This window comes from Oryzias latipes, chromosome 2 (genome assembly GCF_053564925.1).
Source record: "Oryzias latipes strain Hd-rR chromosome 2, Olatipes_Hd-rR_3.1".
Lineage (NCBI taxonomy): Eukaryota > Metazoa > Chordata > Actinopteri > Beloniformes > Adrianichthyidae > Oryzias > Oryzias latipes.
This window is the reverse complement of record NC_136238.1, coordinates 22009894-22027825: the sequence shown is the minus strand read 5'-3', so window position 1 is coordinate 22027825 and position 17932 is coordinate 22009894. Positions and strand designations below refer to the sequence as shown.

Below are 17932 nucleotides of genomic sequence, written 5' to 3'. Positions count from 1 at the left end.
GTGTGTGTACTAAGGGGTGCAGTTAAAATTGGTGGGTAGGGCACTGAGGGGAAATTTCCTGATTACTCACAGTAATGTCCCCTCACCCTCCCCACCAAGGGGCCCTAAATGTCTAAGGTGTAGTTAAAATTGGCGGGTAGGGTGCTAGGAGGACATCTGCTGCTTGCTGGCAGTGATGTCCAAGCACCCACCCTACCAAGGGGCCCTACATGTCTAAGGTGTAGTTAAAATTGGCGGGTAGGGTGCTAGGAGGACATCTGCTGCTTGCTGGCAGTGATGTCCAAGCACCCACCCTACCAAGGGCCCTACATGTCTAAGGTGTTCAAACTTAATTTTGAAGTAATTTCAAATATATTGCTCTTTAGTTTATCATCATGTTTTTGGGTCAAAATCCAAAAGAAGAAGTGAAAATGTCATCTGTCGATCTGTCATCAGGGCGGGTACCAGGTGACTGAATTTACACCTGTGATGTGCACCTGTTCTGCATCCAATCAGACAAAGTGCTCCTCTATGGTAGAATACACTGATCTCTGTTGTAGCCTTGTTGAAGCCAAGCTAATCTAAGTCAAGTCACACTAAAGCCTTCTGGATTTTCCTTCTCTACGCCATCAACCTACCCCATGCACGAGTGATGCCGCCCAGTCCTCCATTTCTATGTTTAAGAAACTGCACAACTTCAACCAAATCCCTGTTTGCTCTTGGGTCCAAGTTATTAAAGTTCCTGGACCTCAAGCTGCATCACTGCTCCTGAAACCACTTTTCTGTCTGATTGCAGGTTGGAGTACTGCAGTTTGTCAGAGATGAGCTGTGAAGCTCTGGTCTCAGTTCTGAAGAAAAACGGGTCTAATCTGACAGAACTGGTTTTGAGCGGGAATGACCTGCAGGATTCAGGAGTTCTTCATCTGTGTGGTTTTCTGGAGAGTGCAGACTGCAGACTCTGAGGTCAGACTCCATGTTTCAGTTGTGTTAGGATCAATATGATGACAAAGTTGTGTTGACCCACAGTGAGCAGAAATGTCCAGATTCTGATCTGCAGAAGCATCTTCATGCAGCTGCTTGTTCTCTTCAAAGATCTGCAGAAGAACTTCTTCTTTTCTTCCTGCAGCTGCTTGTTTCAAAGCTGTCTCCTGACATTTGTGCTCCACAAAGTTCTGCTTGCAGCCATCAGCTCTTCTTTGTGTCTTTGCTTTGTTCCAGGAGAGACTTAAGAGAACCTGGAAAAGCTCTACAGCTATGTTTGAAGCAAACTGATGATTGGTTCAGATTTTCTTCATCAACTGAATTGATGGAGGGTGGATCAGGGGGGTTTCCTGTAATAATGTTTTCAATTTAGCTTTTCTGTTTTAAACTTCTTCAATGTCTCTTTTCCAGGTTTTCATGAATCAGCACTTTTGTTGCCTTGAATCTTCACCCTCTGTCAAATATCTGCAGGCAGTTTAAACTTTCTTTGTTCACTTGATTTTGTGTCTGATCCATTAACATGTGATCAAGATTTTCCTATGAAAGTTTTTTTTATTTTAATCCAACTCAAAGTGATCTTCAGTTCTTAATGAACAATTAATTTTGCAATGTGATGATTTCATTTGAAAGTGGATTTTACAATTTAGGTGTCAAGACAAAAAAATAGAATCGATTCTGAAATTATTTAAATAAAAGCTTTACATCATAGTAAAATCAATTGGATTTTAAATTGACATGTTTTTGGTTGCATAATTCAAATGAAAATTTATTTTCCAACTGTCAGTTAAATAGGAATTTCTTCCAAGCATTTTCAAATTATATTTTATGTATTTATCAAGTTCCTGGACCTCCAGCTGCATCACTGCTCCTGAACACACTTTTCTGTCTGATTGCAGGTTGGAAAACTGCAGTTTGTCAGAGATCAGCTGTGAAGCTCTGGGCTCAGCTCTGAAGAAAAACCCATCCAACCTGACAGAACTGGACCTGAGTATGAACAGGGACATGGAAGATTCAGGAGTTCTTGGTCTGTGTGGTTTTCTGGAGAGTCCAGACTGCAGACTGCAGACTCTGAGGTCAGACTCCATGTTTCAGTTGGGTTTAGATCAATATGATGACAAAGTTGTGTTGACCCACAGTGAGCAGAAATGTCCAGATTCTGATCTGCAGCAGCATCTTCCTGCAGCTGCTTGTCCTCTTCAAAGATCTGCAGAAGAACTTCTTCTTTTCTTCCTGCAGCTGCTTGTTTCAAAGCTGTCTGCTGACATTTGTGCTCCACAAAGATCTGCTTGCAGCCATCAGCTCTTCTTTGTGTCTTTGCTCCAACAGACTCCTTTAAAGCGTGTGCAGAAGAAGCAGCCGTGCACGCTCACATGCACTCTGAGTCCTGCTGTGTTTCAGCAGATGCAGCTGAGAGTCCAGCGGCTGATGTTTGTGAGCAGACAGTGACAGAGTCATGCTGCAGCTGGATGCTGCTCTGACAGACACATCCTCCACAAACATCCTCACCTTTTCATCCACAAACATCATCACATCATCCATCAAAGCTCCCAGCAGCTTCTGACTCTTCATTCAGAGCTGAAGTCATGGATCAGGGATCAATGTCCAACATTTGCTGCTGACTCTTCCTCATCACTTCCTTCTTCTCTCTGCTTTGATCTGTTGGAGCTGAAAGTCTCTGGCTTGAAGGGCTGCAGCAGAGAAGGACTGGAAGATCATCTGCTGAAAACTGGGATGAAGACTTTCCAGCATCATGCTGCTGAAATTCTCCCATGATTCAGTGGTGTTTGGAGAAGAGCTGAGCAGAAAGAGGAAGTGGACTTTTTCTGCTGTTGGTGCAGAAACATCAGTTGGTTTGGATGCAGCCACAGGCTGATGTTTGACTTTCACACATCTGGACTTCTTTCCTGAAGCAGCTGCATGTTGTCCTGAATGTTCCTGAATGTTCTTCTTCTCTGCTTCTGCTGGACTCTTCTGATCTGCTGCTGTTGCTTCACATCTTTGGACTTTTTCTAAACTTTCTGATCTTCTTCAGCTCTGAACTCTTTAGAAGAACTAAAGGATGAAAAACATGATCTTTGTCTTTAAACTCTGCTCTTTCTTCTGGATTCAGGTTGAGGTTCTGCATTTTGACAAAGTCCAGCTGTGATGCTTTGGCCTCAGCTCTAAAGTCCAACCCGTCCTACCTGACAGAACTGAACCTGGAAAACGACGACCTTGAGTCTTCAGATGTTCAGCAGCTCCAGGATCTGGTGGAGAGTCCAAACTCCAAACTGCAGACTCTGAGGTCAGTAGAGGGTTGGAGTCAGTCCAGCTGCTTCCAGATGTTTGGTCCTAAAGTTAGTCAGAGAGCAAAGATGCAGTTTCCTGTGAAGCTGCAGCTTCTCAGTGAAGCTCTGAGGAGAATGATGACAGGCTTCAGGACAACAGTCAGCCAATCAGAGCAGCAGAAGCTCCAACAGGTGAAGATGACAGGAAGCTGGTGCTCTGAACAGGACGGAAGCTCCTGCTGCTCTTTCTGCTGCTGTGCTGCATCACTGACTGACAGACCAGGATCAGGAGACACTCCTTCACCTCTGTCACTCTACTTTCTCCTTGCAGGTGGAGGTAAAGGTCATTCTGATGTTCCTCCTGGAAGAGCAGAGAGGAGCAGCAAGAGCTGGTCTGCAGAGATGTTGTGACGGGACGGTGTTCCTGAGAGGTGAAGAGCAGAGTGATGGAGGAATCAGAGGAAGTGGAGATGAGTGTCAGAGCTGCAGCAGGAACTGATCTGAGATCAGCTCCACTGTCTCTCTCAGCATCAAGTGGACAGTTATTGTGCTGCAGCTCCCCCGGTGGACTGATGGAGAACTACACTTCATCTTGTCTTTCTAACTTTTTATGAAGTATTCTTCTTCTCTTGTCTATGAAGACTCCCATTCATCCAGGTGGAATCCATCATAGTAGTAGGTTTAACCCTTGTGCTATCTTATGACCCCACCCTTACATTGACATGTCATGGATTTCATGTAATCCATGGACACCGTTGAAGATCACAAATCATTGAAGAAAAAAGGTTCAGCGCACTGTCTAGTGGGTCTAGATGACCCAACTCCAAATGTTAAAGTGCTTAAGTTAGCACAAGGGTTACAGGTTGTCATTTGGACTTGGTTTTCTACTTCGCTTGTCTCTCTTATTTGGAGCCCCTCTTAACTTTTTCCATACACTCTTACCAGAGTTGCTAATGTCATCCTCCCCATCCTACTGACGTCTGTGTGTGTTCAAAAAGATGTTTTTGTGTACATTATTGTGACATTTTCTCCTGCTTGTTATGATCCTTTGATTATTACATTTTTTGGTCAGTAGTGAATGGCTATGGTACCTACAGGGGATAAGAGATCTTTCTGCAGCAACTGAAGTCTTGTTCCATGTAAAGGAAATAAAGTTCAACACTGAGACTTTCTTTGTGGTCCATGCACTCTGTCGGACTCATGTTACAATAAAAACAGTCCCGACTGAAACAAAAATCAACTTAAAGTTCCATTAACTGATAAATCGATGATTACCACTCTGATAGTAAATTCAAGGACTGTTTAATAGCCAATGAGCATAAAATATGTATTTATCACTGAAATGAATTGATAAATTTAAGATTAAAACAGCTTGCCAATGCCATTGCTGGCAGTTACACAGGTGGTGCTGATGTCTTTCTAGATGGGGGTGGTCCCCCCCCCCCCTGTGGGTCTGCCACAGGGGGGGGGGACACCGGGACACCGGAGATGACCCCTCTTAATGAAAAACTGGCGGCAATAATTGGGGAATCCCTTTTAAGTGGAGTGGTGATGAGGCGGAGGGGGACACGACGGGCCAGATGCACCGGGTGACACCCCCCCAAAAGCCCGCAGAGGTCCAACAGGACGGCTCGAGGAAGTCGGAACCGGCTCATGTTCAGCGCAAATGTAATTATGGCCCGCAGCACTCACAGAGTGCAAGGACCATATTGTAACTGCTACGAGGGTCGAACACTCAAAAGGTCCAAAACGTCAAAAAAACGCGTCAAAACGCCAAAAAATGGGGTCAAAAGTCGCCCAAAGCACAAAACGACACGACAATTGTGTAACGCAACAAAAATACACACACACACGCACAACACCAACGCAAAAACGTAAAAATTGTAGTCGCAAAAATGACGACAAAAGCACAAAAAACCCCAAAAAAGCCCTCAAAAGACGGGTTTAAAGCCAAAAAGACATGCCCAGCCTATAGTAAAAGACAGGCCGCATTGAAATACATAGGCCGCCTGACTGCAAAAACTTCTATATTGTTTCTGCTTCGTTTCATTATTATGGCCCGCAGCAGCAGTCACTGACTGCAAGGACCATATTGTTTTCGCAGTTGGAACGACGACTTCGCCGCCTTTCAGCGAGAATTTGACCCCCGCCGCATGCTCGAAAAGTCACCAAAATGTGCACACACCTGGGATAAATTGCAAATGAATTTTCCACAAAGTCAACGTCACCCCCCCGAAGACGATGACATCACGGCCAGCGATCCCGTCAAAAAAATGAATGGGCCGAAAATCGCGTATGGGGCCGAACAAAATGTACTTCAAAATACAGTCGCCAAACCAAGACACACGTGTCGGGGATATCCCAAAGATGTTTTGAAATCATTATGGGACGGCCACACGACCTACGGCTTGGCGGCCATTTTGTGGCGAACTCTGAGAATTGGCGATTTTCGTGTTTTCCCACAATATGGGGAAAAGACACTTTTGTTTGAACGATTTTCACGCAATTGCACACACTTGCTGCCAGCTCCAGTCTACAAACACCCTAGAAGTGTCGTTGACCTTTGACCTTGGGAAAAGGCCGCCATCTGGAATTTTCTCAAAAAAGCACCTTTAGCACCAGATACAAACGAAAACTCGTCGTTGGAATTTTCATCAATCGTCTCGTAACTTTTCGGGCACCAACGGCCAGCTACTCTGGAAAAAATGTTGGAATTAGAAGTTGTAGATTTTGAATGACGTGCGCGTGGCGAGCTAGCAACCGTTGCCATCTTGGCTAGCTCGCACATTTTTCATTGGAACGTCGTGAAGAGGAAATATGCGATTCCTTGGCCCGCGCTGAACAAAACGATGCTACGCACGACAAGATCGATAAAGGAATGTGGGCGTGGTAAGCAAAAAACCGTCGCAAAAAAATGTGCCGACTCGGCAAAAACGAAAACATTCGGAACTTTTTTTTTGAGAATCGACTAACGAAACCAATATACCCTTGTCCGCGATATCCAAAGGACATTTTGAAATCATTACGGGATGGTGACACGACCTACGGTTTGGCGGCCATTTTGTGCCAAAATCTGTCGTTTTGCGTTTTTCGCGTTTTTACACAATATGGAAAAATAAACATTTTTTCGAGCGATTTTCACGAAATTTGACTCACATGTTGCTAGAGCAAGTCCACAACTACCTCTGGAGTTTCGTCCACCTTTGACCTCGGGAAAAGGCCGCCATCTTGAATTTTCTATAAAAAACGCCTTTACCCCTGGATTCAATCGTAAACTTGTCGTTGGAATTTTCCGCGATCGTCTCGAAACTTTTTGGGCATCAACGTCAAGCTACTGTGAAAAAAATGTTGCAATTAGAAGTTGTAGATTTTGAACGGCGTCCGCGTTGCGAGCTCGCAAAGTCGCGCACTGCTATTCCTCATACCTTATTATGGCCCGCAGCAGCAGTCACTGACTGCAAGGACCATATTGTTTTCGCAGTTGGAACGACGACTTCGCCGCCTTTCAGCGAGAATTTGACCCCCGCCGCATGCTCGAAAAGTCACCAAAATGTGCACACACCTGGGATAAATTGCAAATGAATTTTCCACAAAGTCAACGTCACCCCCCCGAAGACGATGACATCACGGCCAGCGATCCCGTCAAAAAAATGAATGGGCCGAAAATCGCGTATGGGGCCGAACAAAATGTACTTCAAAATACAGTCGCCAAACCAATACACACGTGTCGGGGATATCCCAAAGATGTTTTGAAATCATTATGGGACGGCCACACGACCTACGGCTTGGCGGCCATTTTGTGGCGAACTCTGAGAATTGGCGATTTTCGTGTTTTCCCACAATATGGGGAAAAGACACTTTTGTTTGAACGATTTTCACGCAATTGCACACACTTGCTGCCAGCTCCAGTCTACAAACACCCTAGAAGTGTCGTTGACCTTTGACCTTGGGAAAAGGCCGCCATCTGGAATTTTCTCAAAAAAGCACCTTTAGCACCAGATACAAACGAAAACTCGTCGTTGGAATTTTCATCAATCGTCTCGTAACTTTTCGGGCACCAACGGCCAGCTACTCTGGAAAAAATGTTGGAATTAGAAGTTGTAGATTTTGAATGACGTGCGCGTGGCGAGCTAGCAACCGTTGCCATCTTGGCTAGCTCGCACATTTTTCATTGGAACGTCGTGAAGAGGAAATATGCGATTCCTTGGCCCGCGCTGAACAAAACGATGCTACGCACGACAAGATCGATAAAGGAATGTGGGCGTGGTAAGCAAAAAACCGTCGCAAAAAAATGTGCCGACTCGGCAAAAACGAAAACATTCGGAACTTTTTTTTTGAGAATCGACTAACGAAACCAATATACCCTTGTCCGCGATATCCAAAGGACATTTTGAAATCATTACGGGATGGTGACACGACCTACGGTTTGGCGGCCATTTTGTGCCAAAATCTGTCGTTTTGCGTTTTTCGCGTTTTTACACAATATGGAAAAATAAACATTTTTTCGAGCGATTTTCACGAAATTTGACTCACATGTTGCTAGAGCAAGTCCACAACTACCTCTGGAGTTTCGTCCACCTTTGACCTCGGGAAAAGGCCGCCATCTTGAATTTTCTATAAAAAACGCCTTTACCCCTGGATTCAATCGTAAACTTGTCGTTGGAATTTTCCGCGATCGTCTCGAAACTTTTTGGGCATCAACGTCAAGCTACTGTGAAAAAAATGTTGCAATTAGAAGTTGTAGATTTTGAACGGCGTCCGCGTGGCGAGCTCGCAAAGTCGCGCACTGCTATTCCTCATACCTTATTATGGCCCGCAGCAGCAGTCACTGACTGCAAGGACCATATTGTTTTTGCAGTTGGAACGACGACTTCGCCGCCTTTCAGCGAGAATTTGACCCCCGCCGCATGCTCGAAAAGTCACCAAAATGTGCACACACCTGGGATAAATTGCAAGTGAATTTTCCACAAAGTCAACGTCACCCCCCCGAAGACGATGACATCACGGCCAGCGATCCCGTCAAAAAAATGAATGGGCCGAAAATCGCGTATGGGGCCGAACAAAATGTACTTAAAAATACAGTCGCCAAACCAATACACACGTGTCGGGGATATCCCAAAGAAGTTATGAAATCATTATGGGATGGCCACACGACTTATGGCTTGTCGGCCATTTTGTGGCGAACTCAGAAAAATGGCGAATTTCGTGTTTTTTGACAATATGGGACAACGAGACTTTTGTTTAAGCGATTTTCACGAAATTGCACACACATGCCAAGACCATGATTCTACAATAACCAAAGAAGTTTCGTTGACCTTTGACCTTGGCAAGGGGCGGCCATCTTGAATTTTCAAAAAAAAGCACCTTTAGTAACGGATACAAACGAAAACTAGTCCTAGGGATTTTTATCGATCTTTTTGAAATTTCTCGGGCATCAATGGCAAGCTACTGTGGACAAAATGTTGGAATTAGAAGTTGTAGAATTTGAAACGCGTGCGCGTGGCGAATTCGCAACCGTCACCATTTTAGCTAGCTCGCACATATTTTATCGAAATAGCCTGAAACTGAAATATGCGATAACCTGGCCCACACTGAACAAAACGATGTCACATACGACAAAATCGATAAAGGAATGTGGCCGTGGTAAACAAAAAACGGTCGCAAAAAAAAGTGCTGACTCGGCTAAAAAAAAAAATTTCGGATTTTTTTTTTTATGAATCGGCTAGCGAAACCCAGATAACTTTGTCGGGTATATCCAAACAAAGTTTTGAAATCATTATGTGATGGCGACACGACCTACGGTTTGGCGGCCATTTTGTGCCAAAATCCGCCATTTTGAGTTTTTCGCGTTTTTACACAATATGGAAAAATGAACTTTTTTTCGAGCGATTTTCACGAAATTTGACGCGCATGTCCCTAGTGTAAGTTTACAATCACCTCTGGAGTTTTGTCGACCTTTGACCTCGGGAAAAGGCGGCCATCTTGAATTTTCTATAAAAAATACCTTTACCACCAGATTCAAACGTAAACTTGTCGTTGGAATTTTCATCGATCGTCTCGAAACTTTTTGGGCATCAACGGCAAGCTACTGTGGAAAAAATGTTGGAATTAGAAGTTGTAGATTTTAAACGGCGTGCGCGTGGCGAGCTAGCAAAGTGGCGCACTGTTATAACTCCCATGCATTTCAATACAATACAGTGAAAATTGAATGCATGCATTCATGCCTGAAACAGATTACATTGAAAAACACTGGATATGGACATATAAGGAATGTGGGCGTGGTTAGCATAAAACCACTGTTGCTAAGGACGACAAAAAGTTTACTTTTACCGATTTGTCCGAAACTGACGTCAATCTGTTCGTCCTCCCGAGGGGACCAAAACATAAAATGGTTGCTATGGAGATAAAATCAACAGAAAAGCCGCCATTTTGGAAAAAGTGGGTTTTTTAGCAACTTATGACATATAACTCTCACCAATGGAGGAATGTGTTTTTCTGAGTCAAATGATGATGCTGATCGCTATGCTAGCACTTTTAGCTATGTTAGCATAACTAGCATAGTTAGAATAATTAGCATTTTAGGTAATGTGTTTTTCTGAGTCAGTTGATGCTGATCGCTATGCTAGCACTTTTAGCCACATTAGCATAGTTAGCATAGTTAACATAATTAGCATTTTAGGTAATGTATTTTTCTGAGTCAGTTGATGATGCTGATCGCTATGCTAGCACTTTTAGCCACATTAGCATAGCTAGCATAGTTAGCATAATTAGCATTTTAGGTAATGTGTTTTTCTGAGTTGGTTGATGATGCTGATCGCTATGCTAGCACTTTTAGCCACATTAGCATAGCTAGCATAGTTAGCGTAATTAGTATTTTAGGTAATCTGTTTTTTTGAGTCAGTTGATGATGCTGATCGCAATGCTAGCACTTTTAGCCACACAAGCATAGCTAGCATAGTTAGCATAATTAGCATATGCAGTTTTGACTAGCCATTATCAAAAGTGGGCGGTGAGGGCGGTGAGGGCGGTGACGGCGGTGGTGCGTAGAGTTGGGCGTGGAAGGCGTGTTGCGTCTGCGGGCCATACAACGCCGCTTGCGGCTTTAATTATGGCCCGCAGCAGTCATAGACTGCAAGGACCATATTGTAACTGGTACGAGGGTCGAACACTCAAAAAGTCCAGAACGTCAAAAAAACGCGTCAAAACGCCAAAAAATGGGGTCAAAAGTCGCCCATAGCACAAAACGACACGACAATTGTGTAACGCAACAAAAATACACACACACACGCACAACACCATCGCACAAACGTTAGAATTGTAGTCGCAAAAATGACGACAAAAACACAAAAAAGCCCAAAAAAGCCCTCAAAAGACGGGTTTAAAGCCAAAAAGACATGCCCAGCCTATAGTAAAAGACAGGCCGCATTGAAATACATAGGCCACCTGACTGCAAAAACTTCTATATTGTTTCTGCTTTGTTTCATTATTATTTTTACGTTTCTTCTTTCTTACGGATCCGTTGATCGCAAATTTGACCCCCGCCACATACCCGAAAACTCACCAAAATTGCCACACAGCTGGGATAAATTGAAAATGAATTTTCGGCAAAGAGAACGTCACCCCCCCCACGATGATGACATCACAGCGAGCGTTCCCGTAAAAAAAATGAATGGGCCGAAAATCGCTTATGGGGCCAAAAAAAAATATTTTGAAATACAGTTACGAAACCAAAACACGCGTATTGGATATATCCCAGAGAAGTTATGAAATCATTATGGGATGGCCACACGACCTACGGCTTGGCGGCCATTTTGTGGCGAACACAGAGAAATGGCGATTTTCGTGTTTTTTGACAAAATGGGAAAACGACACTTTTGTTTAAGCGATTTTCACGAAATTGCACAAACATGCCAAGACCATGATTTTACAACTACCAATGAAGTTTCGTTGACCTTTGACCTTGGGAAGGGGCAGCCATCTTGAATTTTCATAAAAAAGCACCTTTAGTAACGGATACAAACGAAAACTCGTCCTATGGATTTTTATCGATCTTTTTGAAACTTCTCGGGCATCAATGGCAAGCTACTGTGGACAAAATGTTGGAATTAGAAGTTGTAGAATTTGAAACGCGTGCGCGTGGCGAATTCGCAACCGTCGCCATTTTAGCTAGCTCGCACATATTTTATCGGAATAACCTGAAACTGAAATATGCGATACCCTGGTCCACACTGAACAAAACGATGTCACATACGACAAAATCGATAAAGGAATGTGGCCGTGGTAAACAAAAAACGATCGCAAAAAAAAGTGCTGACTCGGCAAAAAAATTTTTTTTCGGATTTTATTTTTAAGAATCGGCTAACGAAACCCAGATAACTTTGTCGGGTATATCCAAAGAAAGTTTTGAAATCATTACGTGATGGCGACACGACCTACGGTTTGGCGGCCATTTTGTGCCAAAATCTGCCATTTTGAGTTTTTCGCGTTTTTACACAATACGGAAAAATGAACTTTTTTTCGAGCGATTTTCACGAAATTTGACTCGCATGTCCCTAGCGTAAGTTTACATTCACCTCTGGAGTTTCGTCGACCTTTGACCTCGGGAAAAGGCGGCCATCTTGAATTTTCTATAAAAAACACCTTTACCACCGGATTCAAACGTAAACTTGTCGTTGGAATTTTCATCAATCGTCTCAAAATTTTTTGGGCATCAATGGCAAGCTACTGTGGAAAAAATGTTGGAATTAGAAGTTGTAGATTTTGAACGGCGTGCGCGTGGCAAGCTAGCAAAGTGGTGCAGTGTTATAACTCCTATGCATTTCAATACAATACAGTGAAAATTGAATGCATGCATTAATGCCTGAAACAGAATACATTGAAAAACACTGGATATGGACATATAAGGAATGTGGGCGTGGTTAGCATAAAACCCCTGTTGCTAAGGACAACAAAAAGTTTACTTTTACCGATTTGTCCGAAACTGACGTCAATCTGTTCGTCCTCCCGAGGGGACCAAAACATAAAATGGTTGCTATGGAGATAAAATCAACAGAAAAGCGGCCTTTTGGAAAAAGTGGTTTTTTTATCAACTTATGACATGTAGCTCTCACCAATGGAGGAATGTGTTTTTCTGAGTCAGTTGATGATGCAGATCGCTATGCTAGCAATTTTAGCTATGTTAGCATTACTAGCATAGTTAGCATAATTAGCATTTTAGGTAATGTGTTTTTCTGAGTCAGTTGATGATGCAGATCGCTATGCTAGCAATTTTAGCTATGTTAGCATTACTAGCAAAGTTAGCATAATTAGCATTTTAGGTAATGTGTTTTTCTGAGTCAGTTGATGATGCTGATCGCTATGCTAGCACTTTTAGCCACATTAGCATAGCTAGCATAGTTAGCATAATTAGCATTTTAGGTAATGTGTTTTTCTGAGTCAGTTAATGATGCTGATCGCTATGCTAGCACTTTTAGCCACATTAGCATAGCTAGCATAGTTAGCATAATTAGCATTTTAGGTAATCTGTTTTTCTGAGTCAGTTGATGATGCTGATCGCTATGCTAGCACTTTTAGCTATGTTAGCATAACTAGCATAGTTAGCATAATTAGCATTTTAGGTAATGTGTTTTTCTGAGTCAGTTGATGATGCTGATCGCTATGCTAGCACTTTTAGCCACATTAGCATAGCTAGCATAGTTAGCATAATTAGCATTTTAGGTAATGTGTTTTTCTGAGTCAGTTGATGATGCTGATCGCTATGCTAGCACTTTTAGCTATGTTAGCATAGCTAGCATAGTTAGCATAATTAGCATTTTAGGTAATGAGTTTTTCTGAGTCAGTTAATGATGCTGATCGCTATGCTAGCACTTTTAGCCACATAAGCATAGCTAGCATAGTTAGCATAATTAGCATTTTAGGTAATGTGTTTTTCTGAGTCAGTTGATGATGCTGATCGCTATGCTAGCACTTTTAGCCACATTAGCATAGCTAGCATAGTTAGCATAATTAGCATATGCAGTTTTGACTAGCCTTCATCAAAAGTGGGCGGTGAGGGCGGTGAGGGCGGTGGTGTGTAGAGTTGGGCGTGGACGGCGGGTTGCGTCTGCGGGCCATACAACGCCGCTTGCGGCTTTAATTATGGCCCGCAGCAGTCATAGACTGCAAGGACCATATTGTAACTGCTACGAGGGTCGAACACTCAAAAAGTCCAAAACGTCAAAGAAACGCGTCAAAACGCCAAAAAATGGGGTCAAAAGTCGCCCAAAGCACACAACGAGACGACAATTGTGTAACGCAACAAAAATAAACACACACACGCACAACACCACGCACAAACGTCAAAATTGTAGTCGCAAAAATGACGACAAAAACCCAAAAAAGCCCCAAAAAGCCCTCAAAAGACGGGTTTAAAGCCAAAAAGACATGCCCAGCCTATAGTAAAAGACAGGCCGCATTGAAATACATAGGCCACCTGACTGCAAAAACTTCTATATTGTTTTTCGAATGTTTTTTTATTATTATTATTATTATTGTTTCTAACGGCGTCTTTGAGCTCAAATTTGACCCCCGCCACATACCCGAAAACTCACCAAAATTGGCACACACCTGGGATAAATTGAAAATGAATTTTCGGCAAAGAGAACGTCACCCCCCCGAAGTCGATGACATCACAGCGAGCGTTCCCGTAAAAAAAATGAATGGGCCGAAAATCGCTTATGGGGCCAAAAAAAAATATTTTGAAATACAGGTATGAAACCAAAACACGCGTGTTGGAGATATCCCAAAGAAGTTATAAAATCATTATGGGATAGCCACACGACTAACGGCTTGGCGGCCATTTTGTGGCGAACACAGAGAAATGGCGATTTTCGTGTTTTTTGACAATATGGGAAAACGACACTTTTATTTGAGCGATTTTCACGAAATCGGACACACATGCCACAACCTTGATTATACAATAACCAAAGAAGTTTTGTTGACCTTTGACCTTGGGAAGGGGCGGCCATCTTGAATTTTCATAAAAAAGCACCTTTAGCAACGGATACAAACGAAAACTCGTCCTAGGAATTTTTATCGATCTTTTTGAAACTTCTCGGGCATCAATGGCAAGCTACTATGGACAAAATGTTGGAATTAGAAGTTGTAGATTTTGAAACGCGTGCGCGTGGCGAATTCGCAACCGTCGCCATTTTAGCTAGCTCGCACATATTTTATCGGAATGTCGTTAAAATGAAATATACGATTCCCTGGCCCACACTGAACAAAACGATGTCACATACGACAAAATCGATAAAGGAATGTGGCCGTGGTAAACAAAAAACGATCGCAAAAAAAAGTGCTGACTCGGCTAAAAAAAAAAAATTCGGATTTTTTTTTTATGAATCGGCTAGCGAAACCCAGATAACTTTGTCGGGTATATCCAAAAAAAGTTTTGAAATCATTACGTGATGGCGACACGACCTACGGTTTGGCGGCCATTTTGTGCCAAAATCGGCCATTTTGAGTTTTTCGCGTTTTTACACAATATGGAAAAAGGAACTTTTTTTTGAGCGATTTTCACGAAATTTGACTTGCATGTCCGTAGCATAAGTCTACAATTACCTCTGGAGTTTCGTCGACCTTTGACCTCGGGAAAAGGCGGCCATCTTGAATTTTCTATAAAAAACACCTTTGCCACTGGATTCAAACGTAAACTTGTCGTTGGAATTTTTATCGATCGTCTCAACACTTTTTGGGCATCAATGGCAAGCTACTGTGGAAAAAATGTTGGAATTAGAAGTTGTTGATTTTGAACGGCGTGCGCGTGGCAAGCTAGCAAAGTGGCGCAGTGTTATAACTCCCATGCATTTCAATACAATACAGTGAAAATTGAATGCATGCATTCATGGCTGAAACTGAATACATTGAAAAACACTGGTTCTGGACATATAAGGAATGTGGGCGTGGTTAGCATAAAACCACTGTTGCTAAGGACGACAAAAAGTTTACTTTTACCGATTTGTCCGAAACTGACGTCAATCTGTTCGTCTTCTCAAGGGGAACAACACATAAAATGGTTGCTATGGAGATAAAATAAACAAAAAAGCCGCCATTTTGGAAAAAGTGGGTTTTTTATCAACTTATGGCATATAGTTCTCATCAATGGAGGAATGTGTTTTTCTGAGTCAGTTGATGATGCCGATCGCTATGCTAGCACTTTTAGCCACTTTAGCATAGCTAGCATAGTTAGCATAATTAGCATTTTAGGCAATGTGTTTTTCTGAGTCAGTTGATGATGCTGATCTCAATGCTAGCACTTTTAGCCACATTAGCATAGCTAGCATAGTTAGCATAATTAGCATTTTTAGTAATGTGTTTTTCTGAGTAAGTTGATGATGCTGATCGCTATGCTAGCACTTTTAGCCACATTAGCATAGCTAGCATAGTTAGCATAATTAGCATTTTAGGTAATGTGTTTTTCTGAGTCAGTTGATGATGCTGATCGCTATGCTAGCACTTTTAGCCACATTAGCATAGCTAGCATAGTTAGCATAATTAGCATTTTAGGTAATGTGTTTTTCTGAGTCAGTTGATGATGCTGATCGCTATGCTAGCACTTTTAGCCACATTAGCATAGTTAGCATAATTAGCATAATTAGCATTTTAGGTAATGTGTTTTTCTGAGTCAGTTGATGATGCTGATCGCTATGCTAGCACTTTAAGCCAAATTAGCATCGTTAGCATAATTAGCAAAATCAGCCTTGACTAGCTTTTAATTTGCGGGCTGTGAGGGCGGTGAGGTCGGCGGTGGTGCGTTGAGTTGGGCGTGGAAGGCGGGTTGCGTCTGCGGGCCATACAACGCCGCTTGCGGCTTTAATTATTATTATTCTTCTTGCACACTAACGGCGTCTTTGAGCTTAATTTTGACCCCCGCCACATACCCGAAAACTCACCAAAATTGGCACACATCTGGGATAAATTGAAAATGAATTTTCGGCAAAGAGAACGTCACCCCCCCGAAGTCGATGACATCACAGCGAGCGTTCCCGTAAAAAAAATGAATGGGCCGAAAATCGCTTATGGGGCCAAAAAAAAATATTTCAAATTAGAGCAACGAAACCAAAACACGCGTGTTGGAGATATCCCATAGAAGTTCTGAAATCATTATGGGATGGCCACACGACCTACGGCTTGGCGGCCATTTTGTGGCGAACTCAGAGAAATGGCGATTTTCGTGTTTTTTCACAATATGGGAAAACGACACTTTTGTTCAAGCGATTTTCACGAAATTGCACACACATGCCACAAACACAATTCTACAACTACCAAAGAAGTTTTGTTGACCTTTGACCTTGGCAAGGGGCGGCCATCTTGAATTTTCATAAAAAAGCACCTTTAGTAACGGATACAAACGAAAACTCGTCCTAGGGATTTTTATCAATCTTTTTGAAACTTCTCGGGCATCAATGGCAAGCTACTGTGGACAAAATGTTGGAATTAGAAGTTGTAGAATTTGAAACGCGTGCGCGTGGCGAATTCGCAACCGTCGCCATTTTAGCTAGCTCGCACATATTTTATCGGAATAGCCTGAAAATGAAATATGCGATACCCTGGCCCACACTGAACAAAATGATGTCACACAAGACAAAATCCATTAAGGAATGTGGCCGTGGTAAACAAAAAACGATCGCAAAAAAAAGTGCTGACTCGGCTAAAAAAAAAAATTTCGGATTTTTTTTTTAAGAATGGGCTAGCGAAACCCAGATAACTTTGTCGGGTATATCCAAAGAAAGTTTTGAAATCATTACGTGATGGCGACACGACCTACCGTTTGGCGGCCATTTTGTGCCAAAATCGGCCATTTTGAGTTTTTCGCGTTTTTACACAATATGGAAAAAGGAACTTTTTTTTGAGCGATTTTCACGAAATTTGACTCGCATGTCCGTAGCATAAGTCTACAATTACCTCTGGAGTTTCGTCGACCTTTGACCTCAGGAAAAGGCGGCCATCTTGAATTTTCGATAAATATTACCTTTATTGGCAGATTCAAACGTAAACTTGTCGTTGGAATTTTCAACGATTGTCTCGAAACTTTTTGGGCATCAATGACAAGCTACTGTGGAAAAAATGTTGGAATTAGAAGTTGTAGATTTTGAATGGCGTGCGTGTGGCAAGCTAGCAAAGTGGCGCAGTGTTATAACTCCCATGCATTTTAATACAATACAATGAAAATTGAATGCATGCATTCATGCCTGAAACTGAATACATTGAAAAACACTGGATATGGACATATAAGGAATATGGGCGTGGTTAGCATAAAACCACTGTTGCTAAGGACTACAAAAGGTTTACTTTTACCGATTTGTCCGAAACTGACGTCAATCTGTTCGTCCTCCCGAGGGGACCAAAACATAAAATGGTTGCTATGGAGATAAAATCAACAGAGAAGCCGCCATTTTGGAAAAAGTGGGTTTTTTATCAACTTATGACATATAGCTCTCACCAATGGAGGAATGTGTTTTTCTGAGTCAGTTGATGATGCTGATCGCAATGCTAGCACTTTTAGCCACATTAGCATAGCTAGCATAGTTAGCATAATTAGCATTTTTAGTAATGTGTTTTTCTGAGTAAGTTGATGATGCTGATCGCTATGTTAGCACTTTTAGCCACATTAGCATAGCTAGCATAGTTAGCATAATTAGCATTTTAGGTAATGTGTTTTTTTG

At 42.4% G+C, this 17932-nt stretch overlaps 1 protein-coding gene across 6 annotated transcripts in view; it reads left to right on the top strand.

Moving 5' to 3' along the window:
• The window catches only part of LOC105357660 (NACHT, LRR and PYD domains-containing protein 12), a 75110-nt gene extending 70712 nt beyond the window's left edge, over positions 1-4398 (top strand). For 4 of the 6 annotated variants that reach the window (XM_078934008.1, XM_078934002.1, XM_078934025.1 and 1 more), the window contains 3 exons: positions 1857-2033; positions 3071-3244; positions 3559-4398. In XM_078934008.1, coding sequence (XP_078790134.1) covers positions 1857-2033; positions 3071-3244; positions 3559-3568 — 361 coding nt within the window. In that variant the 3' untranslated portion in view covers positions 3569-4398. Of the gene's footprint in view, positions 1-775; positions 943-1856; positions 2034-3070; positions 3245-3558 lie in introns of all 6 variants that reach the window. The other 2 variants (XR_013650421.1, XM_078934023.1) reach the window with 2 other exon arrangements.
• Positions 4399-17932: the final 13534 nt, after the last annotated feature.